This window comes from Pygocentrus nattereri, chromosome 20, assembly GCF_015220715.1.
Source record: "Pygocentrus nattereri isolate fPygNat1 chromosome 20, fPygNat1.pri, whole genome shotgun sequence".
Classification (NCBI taxonomy): Eukaryota; Metazoa; Chordata; class Actinopteri; order Characiformes; family Serrasalmidae; genus Pygocentrus; species Pygocentrus nattereri.
In genome coordinates, this window is record NC_051230.1 from 35,646,981 (window position 1) to 35,669,656 (window position 22,676).

General features: G+C 37.9%; 1 protein-coding gene and 1 long non-coding RNA gene across 2 annotated transcripts; one reads left to right on the forward strand and one right to left on the reverse strand.

Moving 5' to 3' along the window:
• Positions 1–247: 247 nt before the first annotated feature.
• LOC108412283 lies at positions 248–16,248 on the forward strand. The gene is made up of 9 exons (XM_037531544.1): positions 248–329; positions 1,066–1,170; positions 1,440–1,501; positions 6,592–6,659; positions 6,800–6,847; positions 7,907–8,206; positions 8,310–8,600; positions 9,721–9,945; positions 16,109–16,248. Exons 4-9 carry the CDS (start codon positions 6,599–6,601, stop codon positions 16,246–16,248), a joined length of 1,065 nt encoding a protein of 354 aa, XP_037387441.1. The 5' UTR covers positions 248–329; positions 1,066–1,170; positions 1,440–1,501; positions 6,592–6,598.
• Positions 16,249–17,328: 1,080 nt separating this feature from the next.
• LOC119261768 lies at positions 17,329–20,182 on the reverse strand. Its single transcript, XR_005129182.1, has 3 exons — positions 20,062–20,182; positions 18,158–18,219; positions 17,329–17,587 (listed from the first exon to the last, which is right to left on the reverse strand). It is a non-coding gene; the product is annotated as an uncharacterized LOC119261768 (long non-coding RNA).
• Positions 20,183–22,676: the final 2,494 nt, after the last annotated feature.

The window sequence follows — 22,676 nt, forward strand, 5'->3', positions numbered from 1 at the left end:
GAAACGTCGACATTCCAGCAGAGACCACCAGAGACCTGTAAACGCCTGTCACGTTAGAAAACCGTCTAGAATCAGCCACTGCGCACCAGTTAGGCAAACCATTAGGATCATTTACACTCTGATATCAACCCATTAAAATTCAAAACACACCACAAAACCAATAAAACCACATAGTGGTCCATGTGTTCTTAAGAAGGGGTGGATTAAGAGGGGACGTGACTCGCGCGATCACGTGACTTAGACTGACCACCGGAAACGCATGGACATGACGAAGCTCTTTCTGCGTCATGTGTGTTTGAGGCTCCGAGGGACTTTCCTCTTCAGGAACGGTGAGTAAACACTGGGCCACACGATTACATCCCAGAGGGAGCGCTTCGAGTTTCACTTCAAAAGCTCCTTGAGCCCTTCATTACCTAGAATAGGACTGGAGCCTAAAATCTGCAAGGTAGTAGATATCTAGACCCTAGATTAAGTCTGTAAGTATGAGGTCTAAAGTTGTGGTTCTGCAGCTGAACATCAATGTTAGATGTTCATAGCCAAGTTTAGTATTGGGTATAATATATAAAATAGGGTATAATATAAGGTGTAATAAATGCACTACATCTCCGGTGTGTTACTGTAGGCAGGGAAATTTAGAATTTGTACATTCTGCTTGATTTCTCATGATGATAAAACCTGCATCTTTCCCTCCTGAGAAGAACAGAACAAACTACAAGCAGATATATTTCAAAAATTTCCATCCTGAAGTTGAAGGCTAAACACTTGATTTCACACTGAAGAATCAGATGAATCATCTTTTATATTGTTATATATTGATTTTGTGAATGAGTTTAACATTATTTGTTGGTTTTTTGAACATCAAAATCTAAATAAACATTTTCACAGTATTACACATTTAAAACTGTTTTCTTCAAGGGTTCCTTAGTAACGAAAATGGTTCTAAACAGCCTCAATATTTCTATTGGATTAGGTCTGGACTGTCAGCCACTCCAAAATACAACATTTCTTCTTTATCCATTCTTTGTAGAATAACTGGTGATTCAGGGACTTTGTCTTTCCACACAGAGAAATAATGGAGAAGCTGTGACAAACAGGGTCATCCACATTGACACCTGATTGTCATCCAATTCATTTACCTCCCTGACCCTCATTATCACCTTCACCAAACTGGTAGTTGTGGTTCCCATACTTTTACCAACAAATATATTTAACAGTGGATCATCTTTGTTCAATGAATGGATGTTTTGGTTGTTTAATTGGGTTCTCTATCTATTGTTAAATAAAATTTAGATTTTAGGTCACATTTATATAGGAATTCATATAAATGTAAACTTTCAAACAGTCCTGTACAGTAATGCTTTATACCTGCTGTAGTAGCCCTTCAATTGGTTTTTCTAACTGGTTTTATTTTCTTTTTCCTCCTGATAATGCTCTCCCAGGTGGCAGATGGGACATCTACCTGGAAACATCCTGACGTGTGCATCTGAATCGGATACAATAGGTCAAAAACAATGATGTGCCCCATCTTGAGTATAATAAAAACACAAGCAGCACCTGTTAAAGAGGAAGTTACCCCAGAACAATATGAGCATTTTATTCAGTCTGAGTAGGGCTAACTAGTTTGTCTAATTTCTGCCCTGCTAGAATTTTAGACACCTGAGAAAAATATTTTTAAAAGATTTGTCTGGGCACTAAGTGTTTATTTGCTCAGAAAAAGAAGACTATTAGAATAAATGTAAGTAATATTAATGCAATAAGTAGTGATTCTATGTATGTTAATGTGTTTTTAACCATTTCTGTGGTTCTCAAGTATTGTTTGTAGTTATCACCCAGTACTTGGTTTATTTAATCAACATTTCTTGATTTGATATAAAGTACTGCTGGTGGAATTTAATAAATCGATGTAATATCTGGAGGTGTCCAAGAAAAATCTGGAACCAACTCAGTCCTTGAAACTAGCTGACTAATGTATCTACTTTTTTTGAAAACAAATTCTTATTACTTTTTTTAAAACTATATTTAGGTTTATGTGCATGTATTATGAGATTGTGCTTGTAAAATCACCCTAACTTTCTGGCAAGATAACTAAAGTAATAAATGTTTTAAACTGTGATTACTGAGGCATTAGACATGTCTCTACTTTTTTGGGTGATTTTAATCATTGCAGTGTCTCCAGTTTGCTCATAAACTTTCAACAATATGTAAACTCTCCAAGAAGCAGATTTAGACCCACTGTATTATGGAAATGACATCATGCTTTTGTATCCAGAGCCTTTTCATCATTGGGCCATAAAAGCATGTACTTTCTAAACATAGGCAGAAATTACAAATTGACTGTATTCTAGAACTGGTGTAATGAAAAATGTGATGAACCTAAAAGTTGATTTGATCTGAGTGAGACATTCTTAAAATAAATTAGAATATACTTATGTAATTTAGTAATGATACTAACCAGCTTTTACAAAGGGATTTTTTCTTAGAAAAGATTGGTAAATGAGGGCCAATGTAAAGCTGGTAAAGTTGTTGTACAAATAAGTGCCCTCCGGTGTCCAGACACCACCAGGCTTTATGATGACTTGATTATCTTAAATAGCAGATTTGATCAAATCAACCATAAGGATGCATCTACATCATTAATCTCCCTGTAGAAGTCATACATACTTTATATGGGGACTTTATAAGTGCTCATATTGGCTGTAATGCTATGCCACTTACTTAATCAACATCCCTGCTTTTATAAAGCGCCTTCCGTGTTTATTAGAATCTAAGATATAATAAAGCCTATTCACTATGATCAATCCACATAAACCATATATTAGATATTAGATCACAGGTTTGTCCCTCTGTTGGAAACAAAACCACAATTATTCTTATTTAAAAGAAACCAAGGTCTATAAGAGTCTAGACCAGTTGTCTTAATTTGTGTCCACAGTAGGGAAAACTTACTGTGCATAAAACAACCTCACTAGCTGTGTTTACATGCAAAGATTTTTGCCAATCCGAATACAATCAGATCACAGATTCAGACTGAGGTGCGTCAGACTCAGGAAAAAGTCCTTCACATGTCCTTATTAAAGAAGGCTGAGAGGAAGACGTTGTGTTCTGAGACACATAAGCTGGACGTCCGTCCCACCGCCGTCTTTTAAAGATGAGAGCATGAACTTCATCTCCTCTGCAGACCAGTTTAGCTCCTTCATGTTGAACGTTATAAACCTTTTGCTGTGACGTGGCGCGCATGCGCAGAACATACCTGCACACTCTGATTAGAATATAATCGGATTCAGGCATTTACATGGTTATTATTCTTCTATTTAATGGATTATTTAGAGGTTTTCCCACCTCGTTCAATTGGATAGAAATTGTATTCCGAATGGCCTCAATCTAGACTATTCTGATTGAGGTGTTTACATGGACATATTCTATTCTGATTGAGCTATTAGTCGGATCATTAGGCTGCATGTAAACATGGCTACAGAAAGGTCCTTGAGCTGCTACAGTTTGCCTGTAATGCCAAATAAGAATGGGACTCAACATACATTCGAACTCAGAGGATTTGCTTATATTTTAATTAACTAATTTAATACAATTTAAACAATTATTTCTCAGAGTGTTAACAGTTGTATATCATATGAGCATTTTAATAGGTGAGTTATAAATGGAAAGAGTGAGGATAAACTGGCATAGGCTGTATAGGTAGATATATGTAGATGAGTATTTTTAAGGTTTAAGGCATAACACTTCAGGGCTTGATCCTGATTAAATATCCACATGGGTCTGGTGACATACCTGACATACATGGACTAAAAAAAAAAAAAAAACTAAAGAAAAAACCACAAGCCTAGGGAAAAAATAGTACACAAAAATTGACAGACTGACTAGGACGCATAGAACAGAAGAAAACAGTTTTATAACACCCCATATGATGGAAAAAGCATATTTCCCTCACAAATGTTATAAATTGAATGAAACTAGGTAAGTCTAGTTTTGCCAGACCACCATGTGGCACACTCTCCTTGATAAATAATGCCATGGGCATAGCAGCCACAGTTATCAGTACACCCCACGCTATAGTGATAGCATTACAAAGCCTGTAGCAGTGTGTACTTTTTTGCAGCCAAACCAATTTGAGTGCAGCAATATACAAACACTTTCCACAGGGAAGTTAACCAGCTCACAAATATATGGTCCAAAATCAGCCTTTCTATAATGTGCCAGAATGATTCAGACACTCACAGATGAAAAAAGGGAAAAAGGATTTACTTGTGAAATTGTGTTCCAAAATCTTAGGTAACAGGCAAAATTCAAGTCCAACAGAGACAGAAAGTACAAACAAACATAACAGTCAGCAAACAGAGTCCAGAGGGCAAAGTCAAAAAGGGAAAGGTCCAAAACTACAGAAAATTAGTCAAATCCAGAAACAGTAATACCAAAGAAAACACTCAGTAGTTCCCGAAAGAATGCAATATCTCACAAAGAACTAAACTAAAAGCCTGGGATTTCTACTACTCTAACAAGGCAAACGAAGATTGAAACTGATTAGATGTTCAGGAGAGGTTGAACGCTGATTGGAGCAGGGTGGAAGGTCAGGAATCACATGATCTCTCAGAGAATCCATGGAGTCCAGGGAGGTGTCAGGGCCTGAGGGATGCATGACACTTTTAAAGACACACAATCTGCTCCAACAACACAAAACTATGGTTATGCTCCAAAATAGGAAATTGACCCATTACTGAGCCTAACCAGTATTAGTATAGTGATCCTAATAAAGTGTTTGGTGAATGTATCAGGCTTAAAGTCTTTAAATGAACCATGATTATGTTATGTACAAATAATTTAATGTCACGAGAGGATCTGAGGGATAAAAAATAAATAACGAGAAAAAAGGAGGGATATAGGTCCATCAAATAGGTTAACAGTAGTTCCATAAGTCTATGTCAGGCTTGGTGTTGAGGGGCCTGTTGTGGGATAGAGAGAACAGAGTAGAGAGATTAAAGTGGTGCTCTGCCATAGTCTTCGTCCAATTAGGGCTGGAAAAGCCCTTCTGTGCTTGGTCCTGGGGGTGGGCCACCTATCCTTGTTAGTGACCCAAATTATTCTTACTCACTGCGGCTGGGCCGTGGTTCACCGTCACAGTTCGTGCCCCGTAGAAGCCATCCGGGTAGTTTGGAAGAGTCAGGCCTGAGAACAGGAAGGCAGAAGAGGCCATCGGCATCTTCCTTGAGTGGGCCCAGATCAATGTTCTACCTGAAAATTAAAATCCTGTAGGGCTTTTGTTACTATGGCATTAGAATCCTTTGTCTGAGCCATCCACTGTAGGAGTTACAACCCCTGGTTGAGGGAAGAGCCCCCAATTCTGTTACAACCTGGTCTAGTGGGCTCTATTTTCTCTTTTGGCCTGACCATAGACCAAGTCATAACCGGGAGCATGATCAGTTATTAACTTGAATTTTTGACCAGTCAGGTAGCATTGTAGTTCCGTAAGTGCCTACTTAATTGCAAGAGCTTCCCTCTCAAGTGTGGCATACCTAGGTCCAAGTTTGTTTCACAGTACCTGTGTGTCATTGGCTGGCCTTGGGCAGTTGTTGATGACCACTACTGCCATTTCTGGTGGATTTAACAGTTGACTTCCTATGGAATATCCAAGATACTGTGCTTCAAAGAGGCTTAGATGACTCTTGGAGGTGTTGGCAGTAAGTCCTTCTTCCTCAGTGTCTCTAAAACCTTGAAAAGATGCAGAAGGTGCTTGGCTCAACCTTCAGAGTGAATGATGGCATTGTCCAAGTAAGCACCAGCATATTTCTGATACAGTCTCAGCATGACATCCATCAGGTTGCATTCTGGAGAAAGACCAGATATTCTGCTGCTACTAATTTTAAGGAACAGGCTATTTCCTGGGTTACCTCCTGTTGCTGTAGAATGTAGTAAGATTTTTGATAACCTACTGGGAAAAAATTCCCCATTTTTTGCTTGTTGTCAATGTGTCCAAAATGCCTGCATTCTCCACCAGTGTGTTCGGAGCCAATTTAGATAAGGAAAATTCAAGGCTTGGATCAGAGCAGAAGAAGGCCTTTCAGTTAGCACTCTGGCCAGTGCTTGTAGGCTCCTAGACAGTTTGTCTGCTTCCTCAATGCAGCCATCACAATAGCCATTGGCTTGGGTTTGTTCTTCAATCTTTAGACAGGCAATTTTCCAACTAAAGAGGCCTAGACTATTATCCCTCCTCCACCAAACATTGCATTTGGCCAGGTCCTGTTCTCATGTATCCACCCAACTCTGATTCATCTGAGACATACTAAATCATGATTAATCATGCCAGAGAAAACAGTTCCATTGCTCCAGCAGTGTTGTGCTTTACCCCACTCCAGCCACTCAAGTATGTAACCTGTTTGACTAACAAAACTAGCTGGCCAGCTGCATGTTTTATTCATACTTTAAAAAGTTATTTTAGACCAGTTGCATGATATACTCTAGGGCAGAGAAGTACGTGGAAGACTTGTTGAATGGATATTGCTGCTTTGTAGTTTAGTTAAACCAGGCTGATGCAGCAGACCTTCCAGACCTGGTACTGATATTGGGTTTGTGTCTTTGTAGGTCAGTCATGCAGTCCTGCAGTTCTGCTCATTGTGTCCTGATCTTACTGATCTCTACATTTACTACAGGTTAGTACTTCACTCCTTTAAGCCCTTTATTGGAGATTTTACTCTTGTATTTTTGTGAACCAGATTTGAGCATGCAAGTCCTTTTTGCCTGGTGATGCATTCTGAGGCCCTGATTTATTAACAGTTTGATTTATTGACAGAATCTTCTAACATCCTGTGGAGGGCCAGTGGAGAACCGCAACTTTCAAGTAAGCAAAATAACGTGCTTGCTGTTTTGCATGATTTCCTTAATGAATATGCAATATAGATTTTTTTTATATAGGACTATATAAATTTGTTATATAGCACTTTTGATTTAAATTACAAAATCTAAAGCGCTTTGCACAAGAAGTAAAACAAATACTATGTTCAAAGTGAAAATTACAGTACAATTGCAAACAGGACTAAATGAGCCACAGTATGTCTAAGCAGAAGCTAGCCTGAACAAATATGATTTTAATCTGGAAATAAAAGATGTTAAGCATAAATTCCTAACATTTTCTAGAAAGGAATTTAGTGCCAAACTAGCAGTGTTAATACTTGATTCCCTGTATTGTTTAAGATACTTTTGTTTTCATTCTTTGATATACTTATGATGACATTTAATGCTTCAGTACTGTTTACAGAGAAGCCACTAAATATCATGATACTCCCACCTTCATACTTCACTGTGTGTGTTCTTGGGAACAGAAACTCAACCCTTTTTTTTATCCAAACATTACAAGCTGAATTATTACCCAAGAGCTCTGTTTTTGTCTTCTGACCATGAAAAGTTTTAGAAGTTTCAAAACATTGTTCCTGATTTTTCTAAATGCTTCTGTGCAAATTCTAGATGCACATCTCTGTTTTTGGTGTGCTGGTGTAGATCCTCTGTAAAAGTCTGTTTCTGAATATTATTGAACCAGCCAGTTAACCTTTTAATTACCCGCTGAACTTGCCTGATGAGGGCAGAATACAGTCCAGTTCTGGAGAATATAAAGTATAAACCAGTTAAAAACAGACTGATTTAGATTTACACAGACAACGCACAATCACCAACATTTTTGTAAATGCTCCAGTTTAGTGCGTTTTGCTCTTTTTCAGTGGTAGTCCCTGGTCCCCTGTTAACAGCAACCAGTGATGTTCAACTGGCAATTCTTAATTTGGTTTATAGACATTCAATTCAGCAATTTCTAACTTTCAGCAATTCTGTTAACTTAATGATGTCAGTTGGGCATTTGCTTTTTAATCATAGAAACTGCTTATTTTTCTTTTTTCCTTTTTTTTAGGGACTGCATCAAATGATTATTCGGTCAAGGTAAAGCTTCATGACTCTGCCACTCTGCCCTGCTCTGAGAGATGTTCTGGTTCAGCGAAATGGACTGTGTTCACTAAACGCCGTGACACTCTGGCTGAGTGTGATCAGACTTCATGCAGATCAGTGAAGGAGGGATATCAGATGATCCATGATCAGTACCTGAAGGGGAATTTTTCCCTCATTATCACTGATGCTGATTTCAGTAAGAGAGGCTGGTACACATGTGACTGTGATGACAAAGACATCTGTGATGTTCAGCTACAGATTGAGTGTAAGTATCTATTTTATTAATTGGCAGAACAGATTTACATTATTTGATGTTACAGATCAGATCTGCACAGAATTTAGGATGTTTCTGATTGTTTTTCTCTCAGCCTTGAACACTACAGTTGAGATGATGGCCGGTGAATCTCTGATCCTAAGGCTGGACGTATCAGATCCAGTGGACGTGATTTATAACAGTACAGGTACACCTGGACCATCCAGTGGTCAGATCTGTACAGTGGATGGACCCTCACTACAGTGTAAACCTGAATACACACAGAGATCATCACTCACATCTGGTGTTGAGCTGAGAAGAATGACTCCATCAGACAGTGGAGTTTATACTGTAATGGACAGCAGGAATAAAGAGGTCATTCACACCTACACAGTGACCGTCCAAGGTATGATTTCAGTGTTTTAATAGCATACTTCATGTTTTACCAAGCACTGGTGTACTGGTAGTTGTGAACTAAATAAAAATAAATGAATTAAATCGATGGGATGATGATTAGGACCGATCGTAGTTAGGGGGAGGTCTCGGAATAGGAGGCAAAAGAGAAACTGGAGTACAGGCAGTGCATGGTACTAGTGGAAAAAACAGAAAAAAGTTGACTTTTCTGAATATTTTTTTTTACATTACATGCTAAACATACTTAAATGAATTGAGAAATTTGATTTTTAAATTTTAATTGGGAAATTTAAATTGGACATGCTAAAAATAATATCTTTTTCAAGAATTTTTAATTTACATTAGAATTTGACGTTCATGTGTCAACGTTTTTTCTCTAATATTATTAACATTTTCTCTTGTTCATATTGAATTTCTGACCTGAAGACTCTTGAATTAGAATCAGTCACAGTCGCAGGCAGGACTCAGAACATATGAGGTGATAAATGTTAAATATCTGATGTGAATTGGTTCACGCTGTTAAATATGAAGATGTACATTAGCCTTTTAAGGTTTCTGATCAAAATACACACATGAGGGACAGCAGTCAGTACAGTGTGGTGTGAGGCTTTTTTGTGGGTACAAATTCCTGTGAATAGAAATGAAGAATATAATTGTTTATTGTGTAGATTGAACACTGTGAAGTGTATTGCACTACTGTTAGAAGTGTTGGAGTACACTACATCAGTAAGTAGTTCAGCAGGAACCTTGTACTCAACTATTGAGCAATTAATGTTGAATTGATTGGTAATTGGTAAAAAGTTATTCTAAGAAACTTTACTTAATAAGTAATTCTCTATAAGACTCAGTTGTTACTTAGTTAGTACTGGACTACCCCAATCATCACTATTTCCTACTAAGTAGTTAACTAGTAGTCCTTGGTAGTTAAGAGTATTTCCTGAAGTGTTATTGCAGCTCTAATCATTTGTTCCTGCTTAGTTCCTGATTCGTTACTTATTAACTATGAAACAGTATAGTAAAGTGTTACCGTTCTGTCATTCTGACCTTACATGAAGGTCCTGAAGACTTTCCTAAATCACATTTAACTCCTCTGTTTTCTTGGTTGTATTTAGATGTACAACAGACTAGGATATGGAAGGATGGATATCGGAAGGGAAATGAAGATGGATATCGTAACGGATTTGGAATTGGAGCAGTGGTTTTTGGGATTGTAGCACTGGCTTTTGGTGTAATCCTGGGAATGCTTGCTGGGCCACAGGTTTGTCCCCTGACAGACACACATGTCATGATATGCAGAAGAGAAGAAACCTCAGGCGGAAAAAGAGAAGAACCCTCAGGTGGGTTACAAGCTGAAGAAGGGGAAGGTAGTGTTTCCCCTGCCAGAAGTCTCCAGTCAGAGCTCTGAAGGCTAAACAGCTACAAGTTTTCTTTTTCACAGATTCAAAGTTTTTATCCTTCTGGGAAAAAAAACTTGAAGGAAAAGAAGCTTGATGTGATACTCATCTACAGGTATGGTATATGATTTGTCCCACAACAGTGACCTAGTCACTCCTAAATCACATCAAACAGTCCTCTAAAACATCGGTGGATTTTTTTGTGTGGGACTAGATTAACAAATCAAGTGTTGCTGGGGTTTCAGCAGTAATGTGTTTAGTATCATTCAGTGATTATTTGTAATAATCAGGAGGGAGTGGCTTTAACCAACTAAATCTGAAATACTGTGCATTACTGATTCCCCACTTCATTTCTCTGCACACGCTTAGCTTTAAATATCACAGCTTTACACCAACAGTAGAAAAGAGGCGAAAGAGAAACTGCTGTGTTACATGCACTGGGTTGCATGATGTTCATAAGTATGCAAAGCCATTTTAACCTTTAATTTGTGATACTAGAAATTCAATTTTGATGTGAAAATATTAATCTCACTTAAAACAGAAAGAAAGTTTGAATTTTCAGAATCTGACTTCTGAATTTAAATACTTACATTGCATGCTCCACATATTTAAATGCATTTAGTTGAAGTTGTGAAGGAAATTAAAATTTTACATGCTAAAAATAATTCCTTCATCTAAAAATGAAATTTTACGTTTGGACTTGACGTTCACATGTCAAAGTTTTTTTCTAATATCATTAACATTTTCTCTTGCTCATAGTGAATTTCTGACATTAAGAAATTTAAATTGCCAGACATATGAAATTGTACAAGAACATACCAAAAAATTCTTATTTATTTAAGTAGATGAATTACAATGCTTATGGACAACTGAAAGTAAGCCATAGAAAGTAAAAATATTTGAAAGAAAATGATAAAATATAAGATTTAACTTCACTGGAATTATGGATGCAAATTCTTCAGTATTTGTTACATTTGTTAGTGTTGGACAAAGCTTGGTATTTAAAATTTTACAAGCTAGGTCCTATTTCATGATGTTCAGAGGTTTATTATTATGTAGTAATGTGAGATTTTGAGTTGATGCTTTGTGCACATATGTTTACAGATCAGCAGTATGTTTTTATGCTGCTTTCTTACAGGTGCCTTTTTTTTCTCAGAACTGTAGCCAAAGCCACTTTATGATGAAAGCATGTTAACTTTGCTCTTAATGGACACAGGCAAAAAAAAATCAAATCCATAAACACAACTGATTATCAACTGAATGCTAGTGTGATCAATAGGAAAGGTGCTAATGAATTATCAAGTTATCAAAGTTATCAAAGCTGCTAATGAATTCAACAAAGAAGAAAAGAATATAAGCACACATGTAGATTTAAAAAATTGTAAAATTAAAAAAAGAACAAAAAATATAAAAAATCCACATTCTTGGTAAAAGTAAAAATACATAAACTTTCATTAAAAAGAATAGATTCTACATTGCAATTACATTATATACCTTATCTACTCTGAGCAGGCAGTATGGGAGCAAATCTTCTGTAGCATTCTCCTCATCTGGAGAAAAGATGGTCTGCCTCCGTTGAAACAGGATATATATTTTTTTGTTTATGTCAAATGTTTACATTTTTTCTTTTGCCTCAAGATACATAACATAATAACCTCGAGCTAAAAAGAGAGAATGACAGTGACATTAATGTCCTGTTTCACTCCTCGATCATTCCACTTTACCAGAGATACCACAGTCTGTTTTTTAAAGGTACACTATATTACAGTTTTCTCATAGTTTTCAAATATATTAACAGTTATGTTTGTTAGAGTGGTTTAAAACAGGTCAGGTGGGCCACGGTGGTGCTGCTAAGGGGCTGCGGCTGTTTCTTTCTCTTTCTTTTAACTTATATATTATTTAAAATATGGATGCTTATTTGCAAAAATAGAGCATTTCTTTTTTGTCTGCCAAATGTTAGATATTTTTACATTTTCAGTGCAACGTAAAAGTCCAGTCTTTCTCTTCCTGTCTGTATGGAATTCATCCATCATGAATAAGTGGTTAAAAGGGGTTTTAAAACAAAATGCAGCAGTAATTTATAAGCCCCCCCTCCCCCCATGATAAATATGAACAAGCAAGCAGAATTTCTATAGGTGATAAAGATCTCCTTTAACCCTGACAAACAGACAAATGATGGCACTCATTGGGCTACTTTCCATTTAAAAACGTGAAAGGAGCACAGAGAGTTTCAGCCCCTCATTCAGGAGCTGAAACTTTATGAAAGCTTTTGGATACGGCTCAGTCTGTAACTGAGTTTAAGCTGATTGTACAGATGCTAACAACATCTGTGAGAAAGCAGAAAGCAAATGAATGTTTAGAAATGTTTGGTTGTTAGTGTTTAATGTGTTTTACACTATAAAATCAAACCAAGTTGACAGGCTGCTTTGTTGTATTTTCTTCCTGCACTTTAAATGTATAAATAGGCTGTGACACAGGTGACAATACTTAATCATCAGGAGCCTGAGCCAGTGTAGGTCATGTGACTGGCCAGGAGTTATGTGAGAGTCAATGGTATTCTGGGTAATGGAGTCCTGGTCAGCTTGGGAGCCGAAGGGAAGTGTGACAAACATCTGTGGTAGAGTGTAAACCACTACACCAGTGGGTTATTTGTGTTTGATTATAGTGACTGGAGCTTTGTGTATTGAATGTCTGCTTTCTGTATGACAATATGAGGCTAACTGTAAACTGTTAGAAATACAGACAATGTAAAAGTACGCTTAAAAGGTACAACAGTGGTTTTAAGGTCCAATTGTGCACCTTTTACCAGTTTTTCCAGGTAAAAATTCATAACCGAATGTTTTAAAACAGAACAGTAGAATAAAAGCCTGGAGGCGAGGCGAGGCAGGGTGTGTGGAGTCAGTACAGCTTAGAACACATCATTTCAGTGGATTATGGTTCAGTTATGTTCCCTGACTAAAGGCACTGGAGATGGAGCCTTGAGGGTTCCAGTGACAAGAGGGGAACCTTTATTTCTGATAATGTATATTATAATGAAATCTGTGTTTAATGTAATGTAAAAAGACTTTAAAAGATGCTGTTTGTTTGTATGGAATTATTGGGTTTAGAGTGTCAGATTTTGTATTGAAAAAAACGGGAGTAGTGTCATGGCTTTTTTAGTACATATCCAGTTTATCTGATTCTTGCAATGACAATATTTTAGATATGACCAGATGAAAATGAATGTAATTGCATGAAAAAACTGCAGTACAATGAATAGGTTTGGAAACCTTTAATGCCCATCTGTGTAATTATTTATTTATTTATTTTTACAGTTTAACTTACTGTTTGTTTGAACTAAAAAATTAAATAAACAAATGTGTACTATCTGACTTCTGTACAGAGCTGTTTTCGCCTTTATTTTATTAGAATTCCATAATTCGTTAATCAGAAGCCATAAGAATCAAGAAAATCAGTTCATTCATAAAGTTCTAGCTCTTCTAACTGTTTCTAATGCTCAGGTGTTCTGCTGAAACTGTTTTAGTCCAAGTGGTTTAAACTCATTAATTTAAAGAAAGATGAGAGAAAATGAGCTCATTTGTATTAAAAACGTTTTGAAAAGTGAAGTGCCTCTGAACGTGGTGTGAAATTGAGAATAGAATTCGTATTACAGTGTAGACTTTCAGCTTTAATTAAAGAGGTTTGACAGAAATATTGCCTTAACCATTTAGGAATTTGCAGAGAAACAGCCCCAAAGCCCGATGTTGCCACCCCCAGGCTTCACAGTTGGTATGGTGCTCTTTGGATGCAACTTAGCATTCACTCTCCTCCAAACACGACGAGTTGTGTTTGTACCAAACAGTTCTCCTTTGGTTTCATCTGACCATATGACATTCTCCCAATCCTCTCCCGGAACATCCAAACGTCCTCTAGCAAACTTCAGACGCGCCCGGATATGTACTGGCTTACGCAGGGGGCACGTCTGGCACTGCAAGATCTGAGTCCCTGGCAGCGTCGTGTGTTACTGACAGTAGCCTTTGTAACGTCGGTCCCAGCTTTCTGCAGGTCATTCATCAGGTCCCCCCGTGTGGTTCAGGGATTTCTGCTCACCGTTCTTGTGATCATTTTGACCCCACGGGCTGAGATCTTGCGTGGAGCCCCTGATCGAGGGAGATTAACAGTGGTCTTGTAGGTCTTCCATTTTCTGATTGTTGCTCCCACAGTAGATTTCTTCACACCAAGCTGCTTGCCTACTGCAGATTCAGTCTTCCCAGCCTGGTGCAGGTCTACAATCTTGTTTCTGGTGTCCTTCGACGGCTCTTTGGTCTTCACCATAGTGGAGTTTGGAGTCTGACTGTTTGAGGTTGTGGGCAGGTGTCTTTTATACAGATAACGAGGTCAAACAGGTGCCATTAATACAGGTAATGAGTGGAGGACAGAGGAGCCTCTTAAAGAAGAAGTTACAGGTCTGTGACAGCCAGAAATCTTGCTTGTTTGTAGGTGACCAAATACTTATTTTCCACCATTATTTGCTAATAAATTCTTTAAAAATCAGACAATGTGATTTTCAGAATGTTTTTTCCTCATTTTTCTCTCATAGTTGAGGTCTACCTATGATGTCAATTACAGGCCTCTCTCATCTTTTTAAGTGGGAGAACTTGCACAATTGGTGACTGACTAAATTATTTTTTTCCGCACTGTATACAAGGATTGTTTTTAAAACTTTGATACAAATTCTTTGTGTGGTAAGTGAATGCCGGACTAGGCCCCATGGACACCAAATGCTGAATTTCCTCACAAAAACTCCCACATTCACCCGCCCCACTTTGTTCGTTACAATGAGACAATAACAGTGCATTTTTATTCATATAACTACTATAATTTCAAGACGGTTATTTCTACACACAAAGCAGATAACATCAATGCTGTATCAAGTTGTGTTTTCTGCAATACAGTCTGGCTGCAGCCAGTTGCACTCTCAGCCAGATGCACTCTCAGCCCCAGTGATGTCAGATCCATGTGCACTCTCTGACACAGAAGAGAAGTGGCCCAACAGCACAGTGACTTTTGGCGGCTGCTGCTTAGCGACATCATCACTTAATCCATTTTTCCTCCGCAATTCGGCTGGAGTGCTACATTTAATGTGCCTTCCTGATGAGAAAGATCATAGAACCCTCATGAAACCAACAAAAACCCTGACTGACTATGATGTCATCAATAGGCTGAGAGTGCATGGCTGCAGCCAGACCTTTCTCGTTTTCTGATTTTAAAATTCCAATAAAAATCACAGCACTTAAACAAATCCATTAACCAGTACAGCTGCATTAGGGGAAAAAAAACAAAGCAGTTATAAATAATACTAATAAATATTTACATTAACATATTAACACACCATTTCACCAGTGCATATAAAATAAAATCATTTAATCTCCAACAAATAATAAGCATTCAGCATGTTATTGGACATGAAATAAAACATAACGTAAAAATTTACATGCAGAGTGATTTGGGTTCTGTTTGGATTGAAGTTACACATGCATCTCCACGTTTTGTACGTTCATTCAAGCAGTAACATCAAGAATATTTATAAAGTAATGCTTCAGTAAATAATGAACATACAGTAAATAATTGGCAAGAAGTGAATGGTTCTGTTCATCTCCACCACAGATGTTTATTGATGCTCATATATATTACGGCAAACCAAGCAGGAAATATGTAATGAACGTTGACAGATATACAATACACTTTCATATATAGTGAATGAACATTGATATTGTATGAACATTGATGTACATGCAATGATCTTTGATTCATAATTATTTTTATATATAGAATGAACACAAATATTAAATGAACAACTGTTTGAAATAACATTTGAGATTATACACACAAACACACACAACATCAATAATGACATTCTGTGTTTTATTACATCCAGTTATTGATCTGCCTGCATTTACACATTTGAAGAACGCGTCTTTCGAGGAAACAGTTTAAACAGAGGAAGGGAACCCACTTCCACTGATAATACTGAAGCAGTTTTGGTATTAGTATTAGTACAAGTATCAGTATCTGTATCAGTATTAATATTAGTATCAGTATTAGTATCTTCTGTTCTTCTCTTCAGACACATCCAGCAGACAAAGCAGCCAAGCAACACTCCAAGCAAGATCCCCAAACCAAGCCCAAAGCAAAATTGGTATTTCTTCCAAAACCTCCATGTCCAGTTCTCCTTCCCATCTAAAACAATTAAACACAGTCTCATAAAAACCTGTTTCCAAAGGTATTTTATGTTTTAGTACTGTATACTGCCTGTAATACTTCTACTGCTTATCCCTTTTGATGTTTCTTTCAAAATATTAAGAAAAATCTAAACTTTATTTAAGGTATAATGATTAAAAGAAAAACCTAAAGCTTCTCATGAAATAAATATTTCCTGGAATCTATGTGTGCCACAATTGTTGGCATTCCTAGAAAGGCGGAGTTTGGAGTGGGCCGGTGTACATCATGCACCTTCCCTCGAAGTAGTTTCTCATCCGAGTTTAATTCAGGAGACAAGCTAGTTAGAAAAAATGCAAGCGTGATGACAATAAAGCCAATTAGCTGAGCTTTACAGCATGGAAAACTGTGATTTTAGAGAAACAGTTTTCAATTAGGTGTATTTGATATGATTTGCATATCATTCACTACAAAGCAATTGGACAGTCTAACTAACTGTAGACAGATTTGATTATAAAGTGTAAGAGAATGTGGTTCAAATTGTATCAGGTTGCAATCCAGATACAAGACACATAAAATGACCAGGTGTGTATTAATGTATCCCCCAGTACAACCTAAAATATCTAAATGTCTAAAATGCTCCTCACCTGTATGATATGATGACACCAGAAGTCAGTTAAGGTCTTACCTCTGACTGTGATTTTATATGTAGACACAGTCTCCTTATTCTTGGTGTCCACTATGGTGTAAATGCCACCATCAGAGTCCGTCAGGTCTTTCAGCTGCAGACTAGCCTGGAACTCCACTCTCTCCTCATATGAAGGGTCGCACTGGATTTCACGCCCCTCAACTTCACACAGGTTTACAGGGTTTGGATCAGTGTCTCCAATTCTATAGAAGGTCACCTTCACAGGCTCTGAGACGGGAAGATCCAGGATTAGAGTTTCTTCAAGATACTTCTGCTTGGAATACTCAGAAGCTGGATAGATAAAAACGCAATAAACCACATCACTCGATGCTTGTTCCTTTTTAAACTCGTATTTAATGATAAATTGACCAGGTTCACTGACTGGACACTTACGCATGAGCCGTAGACTCACATCACAGACGTCTTTACCGTCACACTTACAGATGTACGAGTTCCTCTCACCAAAATCAGCCTCATTGATGATGAGAGAGAGATCCCCCTTCAGGTACTGATCATGGATCATCTGATATCCCTCCTTCACTGATCTACATGAAGTCTGATCACACTCAGCCAGAGGATCAGTGGGTTTAGTGAGCACAGTCCATCTGACCAAACCAGAACATCTCTCAGAGCAGGGCAGAATAGCAGAGTCATTAAGTTTTACCCTCATTGTAATAACAGCTGATACAGAAGAGAGCCCTGGAGAGGAAAGGGGAGAGAATTAGAACAGTACAGCAAACATGTGCAAGATGTTAGATCTCATTGAAAACAGCTTAAACTTGTTGTTGTCCAAAAAAACTTGCTCTGAAATCTGCAGCTGTGCATAACCATGTATGCCAGTCAGACAAAAAGCTGTGGCATGCATCGTACGACAACGATCGGTTTGCATAGCTCCACATTAAGTTGAACAAACCTGTTATTTGATAGAGAGGTGGGCAGGGTATGACAGCTTGTAGACTCTATTAAGTTACTGTTTAAAGTACAGGTAGGCTTCTTTTCTTTCTTTAGACACAGTTAACCAGAAACCTTTTTCCTTCCTTCATGCATCGTAGACAACATTGGGGGCCCTAAGCAGCTGCTTATGGAACACACTAGGTAGAGCAGGCACTGATAGAATGTCACCAACATGCTGAATTGTGGGATACCTTGTGTTCTTTATCATATGCAATGATACCCTTGTGTCAATATCATATGCAAAAGTGTGTTTAGTTTAGGATTAGTGTAAGTAGTGTTAATAAACGGCTATTATTTGAAAAAGTAAAAACGTACCCATGACATAACTCAAACTCAGCAGCGCAAACAGGGATGCTCTCTCCATGTCTGTGGATTCACTAAGGTGAGAAAAAAAAACACAAAACAAACACAGTATGAAAATCTGATCAGTGCTTTATTATGTAAATGGCTAATTCTCCTAAGATGTGAGTCTGAATGAAATGCACATTTTGGGACTTTTAATTGATCTTTAGTCTAAAATCCTTCTCCTCTGAGTGAATCTATACTTTAATTATGTTTATTTTATAACACAAACAACACACAATTGAACTGCTCCATAAGCGCCGTCTAACTGCACTGCTGTTTATATCTGCACTATTTATGCCTACTGACCTTAATCTGGATGTGCCTTATGTCACTTCAGTGTTCATTTCAGGACCTTCTTATATTTATAGTATTATTTTTATTATTATAGTTTATTTTTACGATTACTGTTTAGTGTTTTTAGTGTGTATTTAAATTCACACCTTTCCTGTTTCCTGTCTGTTTAATGTTATAGTTACACCACAGGGGTCTGAGAGTAATGCAGTTTGAGTACACTGTACTGTATGTCCTACACATATTGTTCTATTGACGATAAAGCTGACTTGCCTTGATAAAATCATAATATATTTCATTTAAACATTAAACAGTTTTTTCTAAATGTTGGAAATGTGTGTTTCGGTAGTGACAACTATTAAATGTTCCACACTAATTTTCAGATTTGGGATGTAGTCTCACTTCCTGCTCTAAAATACAGATGCATAGCTAAAATAAGGCTAAAATAAGTTTCTAATTAAAAAAAGAAACTCATGCTAAATCTAAATCTTTCAACCTCACTTGAAAAAAAAAATAGCCCTTTTTTTAGTTTTTTCTTTTACTGTGGGATGGCAGTTTGACCTAAATCAGTAGAATGGTCCATGTCAGCTTTTACATGTTTATGTTTACTTGTACGTCTGTCCTTCATATTCTCTCAGATCACTGTCCTGTCTGTACTTATTTGTCCGTCATACTCGTCTCCACACCCCTGGTTTTTGTTAAATAGGTGTGTAGCCTACACAATCAAGCTAATACATAACTGCATACAATTTTAATCTGCAAAACATATCAGTACGTCAGCATCATTGAAATGTGTAAAGATTATTTAGCTTATATGATAAATGACAGACATTACTTTATAACGCTGAGTGCTATTAGTAACTAATTTTACCATTGTGTAGCCTTCTTTATATACCATAGCTCACAGCACAGCTGATGCGTTCTGGGCAAATCTCCAGTGTGGTCATACTTTTGAGAAGATTTTCAAAATAATAGTGTTTTTAAATGGATTTTTAAATTCAGTTTCACTCTGCAAAAACTGAATGTGATACTGTCCTGTTTTCCATTTCTTTCATATTATACATTTTATTCTCTGTAGTACTGAGTATTCTCTGAATACTGTTCAAATCTTTATTTACAGTCATGTTAATCCACATAGAGCACAACCAATAACAAACAATACTCGAATACACCGTATTTACTTTTTAAAAATAATCTTGTAATGTAGAAAGCCAATGTTAGCTGCTTTCATAGGCAAAACAAAAAAGAATAAGGTTATTGTTTTGAGCAGTGCCTGTCATCTGTGAGATTATGGAGTGCAGTCAGATGGCCGGAAAAAACACCTCCCCTGACTTCACCCCTGCTTTCACAGCAGTGCTAATACAAGCAACAAAAAACAGATCATAAAAAAGTGATCATTTATTTAAGAAAACAAAGGATGCACCTCACTGAAAGTAAATACTCTGCACTAACTCATTTATGGTCGTGTATGCTGACATACTAAAGTAACTATAGACTGTATAGACTGTGCTCATTTACAGCCCCTTCTGCATGTTAATGCAATCAGCCTTTAATTCCAACATTAATATGTATTTTATACTCACAGTTTGCTGCGTTAGAGATAACAAAGTTCCAGTCTTAGTGGTGCGATCTGTATCAGGAGTTGTGGGTTCATACAGGACTGTGCTTTGGGTGGCTCCTGCTTTGGATGCAAGAAGGATGAGATGCTGAATTCAATAAGCATGCCAGAGGGACTCAGCTCCCGGAAACTGAAACCGAAAGTGTCACCCTTGGAAAAAGTCCAGACTAATGGAAGTGACTTCATATTGGCTGATAATGTGCTGATATCACCGAGCACAATGTTCTTAATCTGTTTAGTGTTGAGTTAAAGGATATGCTCAGCAGCAGAAAAACTAATGTGTAGAGATGATCTCAGGTTTAGCAGTCATGTCAAAGCAGATACTAAATCAGCTTTTTATCACATTAAAAATATCAACAAGACCAGAGATGTTCTGACTAAAGCAGACCTGGAGAAACTCATTTACACCTTTATTTCTAGCAGGATTGATCACTGTAATGATCGTCTAACTGGACTCCCAAAAAACAGTCAGGCAGCTTCAGCTGGTTCAGAATGCAGCTGCCAGTGTCTCACTAGGAGTAGAAGAAGGAACCCCCCCCCCATTCTTAAATCCTTACACGGCTACAAGTCTGTTCCAGAGTAGACTTTAAGGAGCTGCTCTACAAACGTCTTAATGGTGCAGGAGCAGTGTATTTATCTGACCTGCTGCCGCAATATGAGCCAAGCAGAACGGTCAGATTATTAGGAACTGGTCAGTCAGTCCTGCCGAAGGTGAAGACTAAACATGGAAGAGCAGCATTCAGATACTATGCTGCTCTTAAATGGACCCCAGTGGACAGAGAGCAATAGACAAGTACACTGGAAGCTTTATGAAATCTTTCTCCTTCATCCACACACACGGTACAGGTCAAGTGATTTTCCTCTCAGTTGTAATATGGCTGTGTTATTGTTTTTATCTTCATAATTTTTCAAACAGTGCAGTGCATGCAAAGCGATTATACATGCAAACTAACTGGTGTCCAAGATGAGCAGCTACAACTTGGTTTAGTTCATAAATGTGTGTCTTTTAAAACCACAGAACACACTGATTTTTACGGACTGTCACAGAGTCCCCGAGAGCGAAGGGTCCGTCTATAAATTACACTACAGCAATGGCAACAGTGAAGATCAGCGGAGGGGAAAATCATGCTGCACTTTATGTTATAAAAATTGAGCCTTATGAACAGCTCATTTTTAAATGTGCTCTAGACAAAAACTGGACTTTTAGCAGATCATAATAAGCAGGTAAAAGCTTTAGAAAAGAGCTGAATGTGTAATTCTTGCTCTGTGTACCAAATAAATAAATAAAAGTAAACAATTTACACCTTTAGTGTGTTTCATTCTGAGGGCAGCTGCCTATCTAGTCCCTGCCTTCTAAGGCAGCTCTCTAGTTGGGCAGCATTGTAACCGAGAAGGAACCTTAGTAGGCATCGATTTCAGGATGGCGCTTCAGAGCCATCACACGTCATGATGTTCACTTATCTGTTCACTCGCAGTCGCTCGTTAGTTTACACCCCCCTCCACTAAAGGAGGATCATCTCGGTGTGAAAGGACGGCTCTGAATCTGCAGCAGCTGTTCTCCTGCACTGGCACTGCTGTGGAGATGTGTATGAGAAGAACCGGCTGAGGTAATATCTGTCGTTATAAACTCGACTCTGCGGCCCAGATAAACACAGATAATCACGACTATTCGTTTATTAATCGTTTCAGTTTGTTCCGTCCTCGTCCACCTTAATGAACCTGCTTTATTCCCAACACACAGTAATGTTCCACTCAATTCTCTACTCAATGCAGCAGATAAAGGGGGAAAGGGACCCACGCAGTCGGTTCAGCAGATAATATGCATTTTATTTCATGTCTGATCTGGTTTATGAGCTCCTGGTCTGAAATGTATCACTCATCTGTGACTGTACAGCAACACAAAACAGAGCCGAGCAGCTGAAATAAGCGGCTGTGGTGTTTATTACAGAAACGTTGTATTTCTGAGCTTCTACACCAGTCAAAGCGTTTTCACCGCTCAGGGAGAACGTCAGTCTGGAGCGCCGGTCCTGCTGGGTTTCCCCCAAAATCCGCTCGGAAGGCCAGATGCTGTCGGTCATTCATCTCCTCTTCCTCGGCGCCTCAGACGGCAGCTCCTCTTCATCGGCACCTCGGACAGCAGCTCCTCTTCTTCATCGTGACTACAAGGTCATCATTTTCCATAATGCACTGGGTCAGAAGTCAAGATCAGTACAGTTTCATCTTACAGCAGTTTACTGCATTAGTGAGCTCCGAGGTGAGCTGGCCTCACAGAAACATGACGAATACAGTGTTTTACTGAGAAAGCAGTGTTAAATATGAACAGGTCAGAGTTCAGAGACCCATGATGACACCGTTTTTAGGGATTTTCATGCTGAGAGCCAAACACCAACTTTATAAGGCGGCTTGATTACTTATCATATGAGTTTAAACTGCAGTACAGCGTCCAGAGTTTAGCACTGCAGCGATCATCAGTTGATTTACAGTACACAAAATTCAATTCCACTTGTTAATATAAAAACTATTACGGTGATTAAACACAGTATTACAGCAGATTAGCAGAACATAGCCAGCATCTGAATA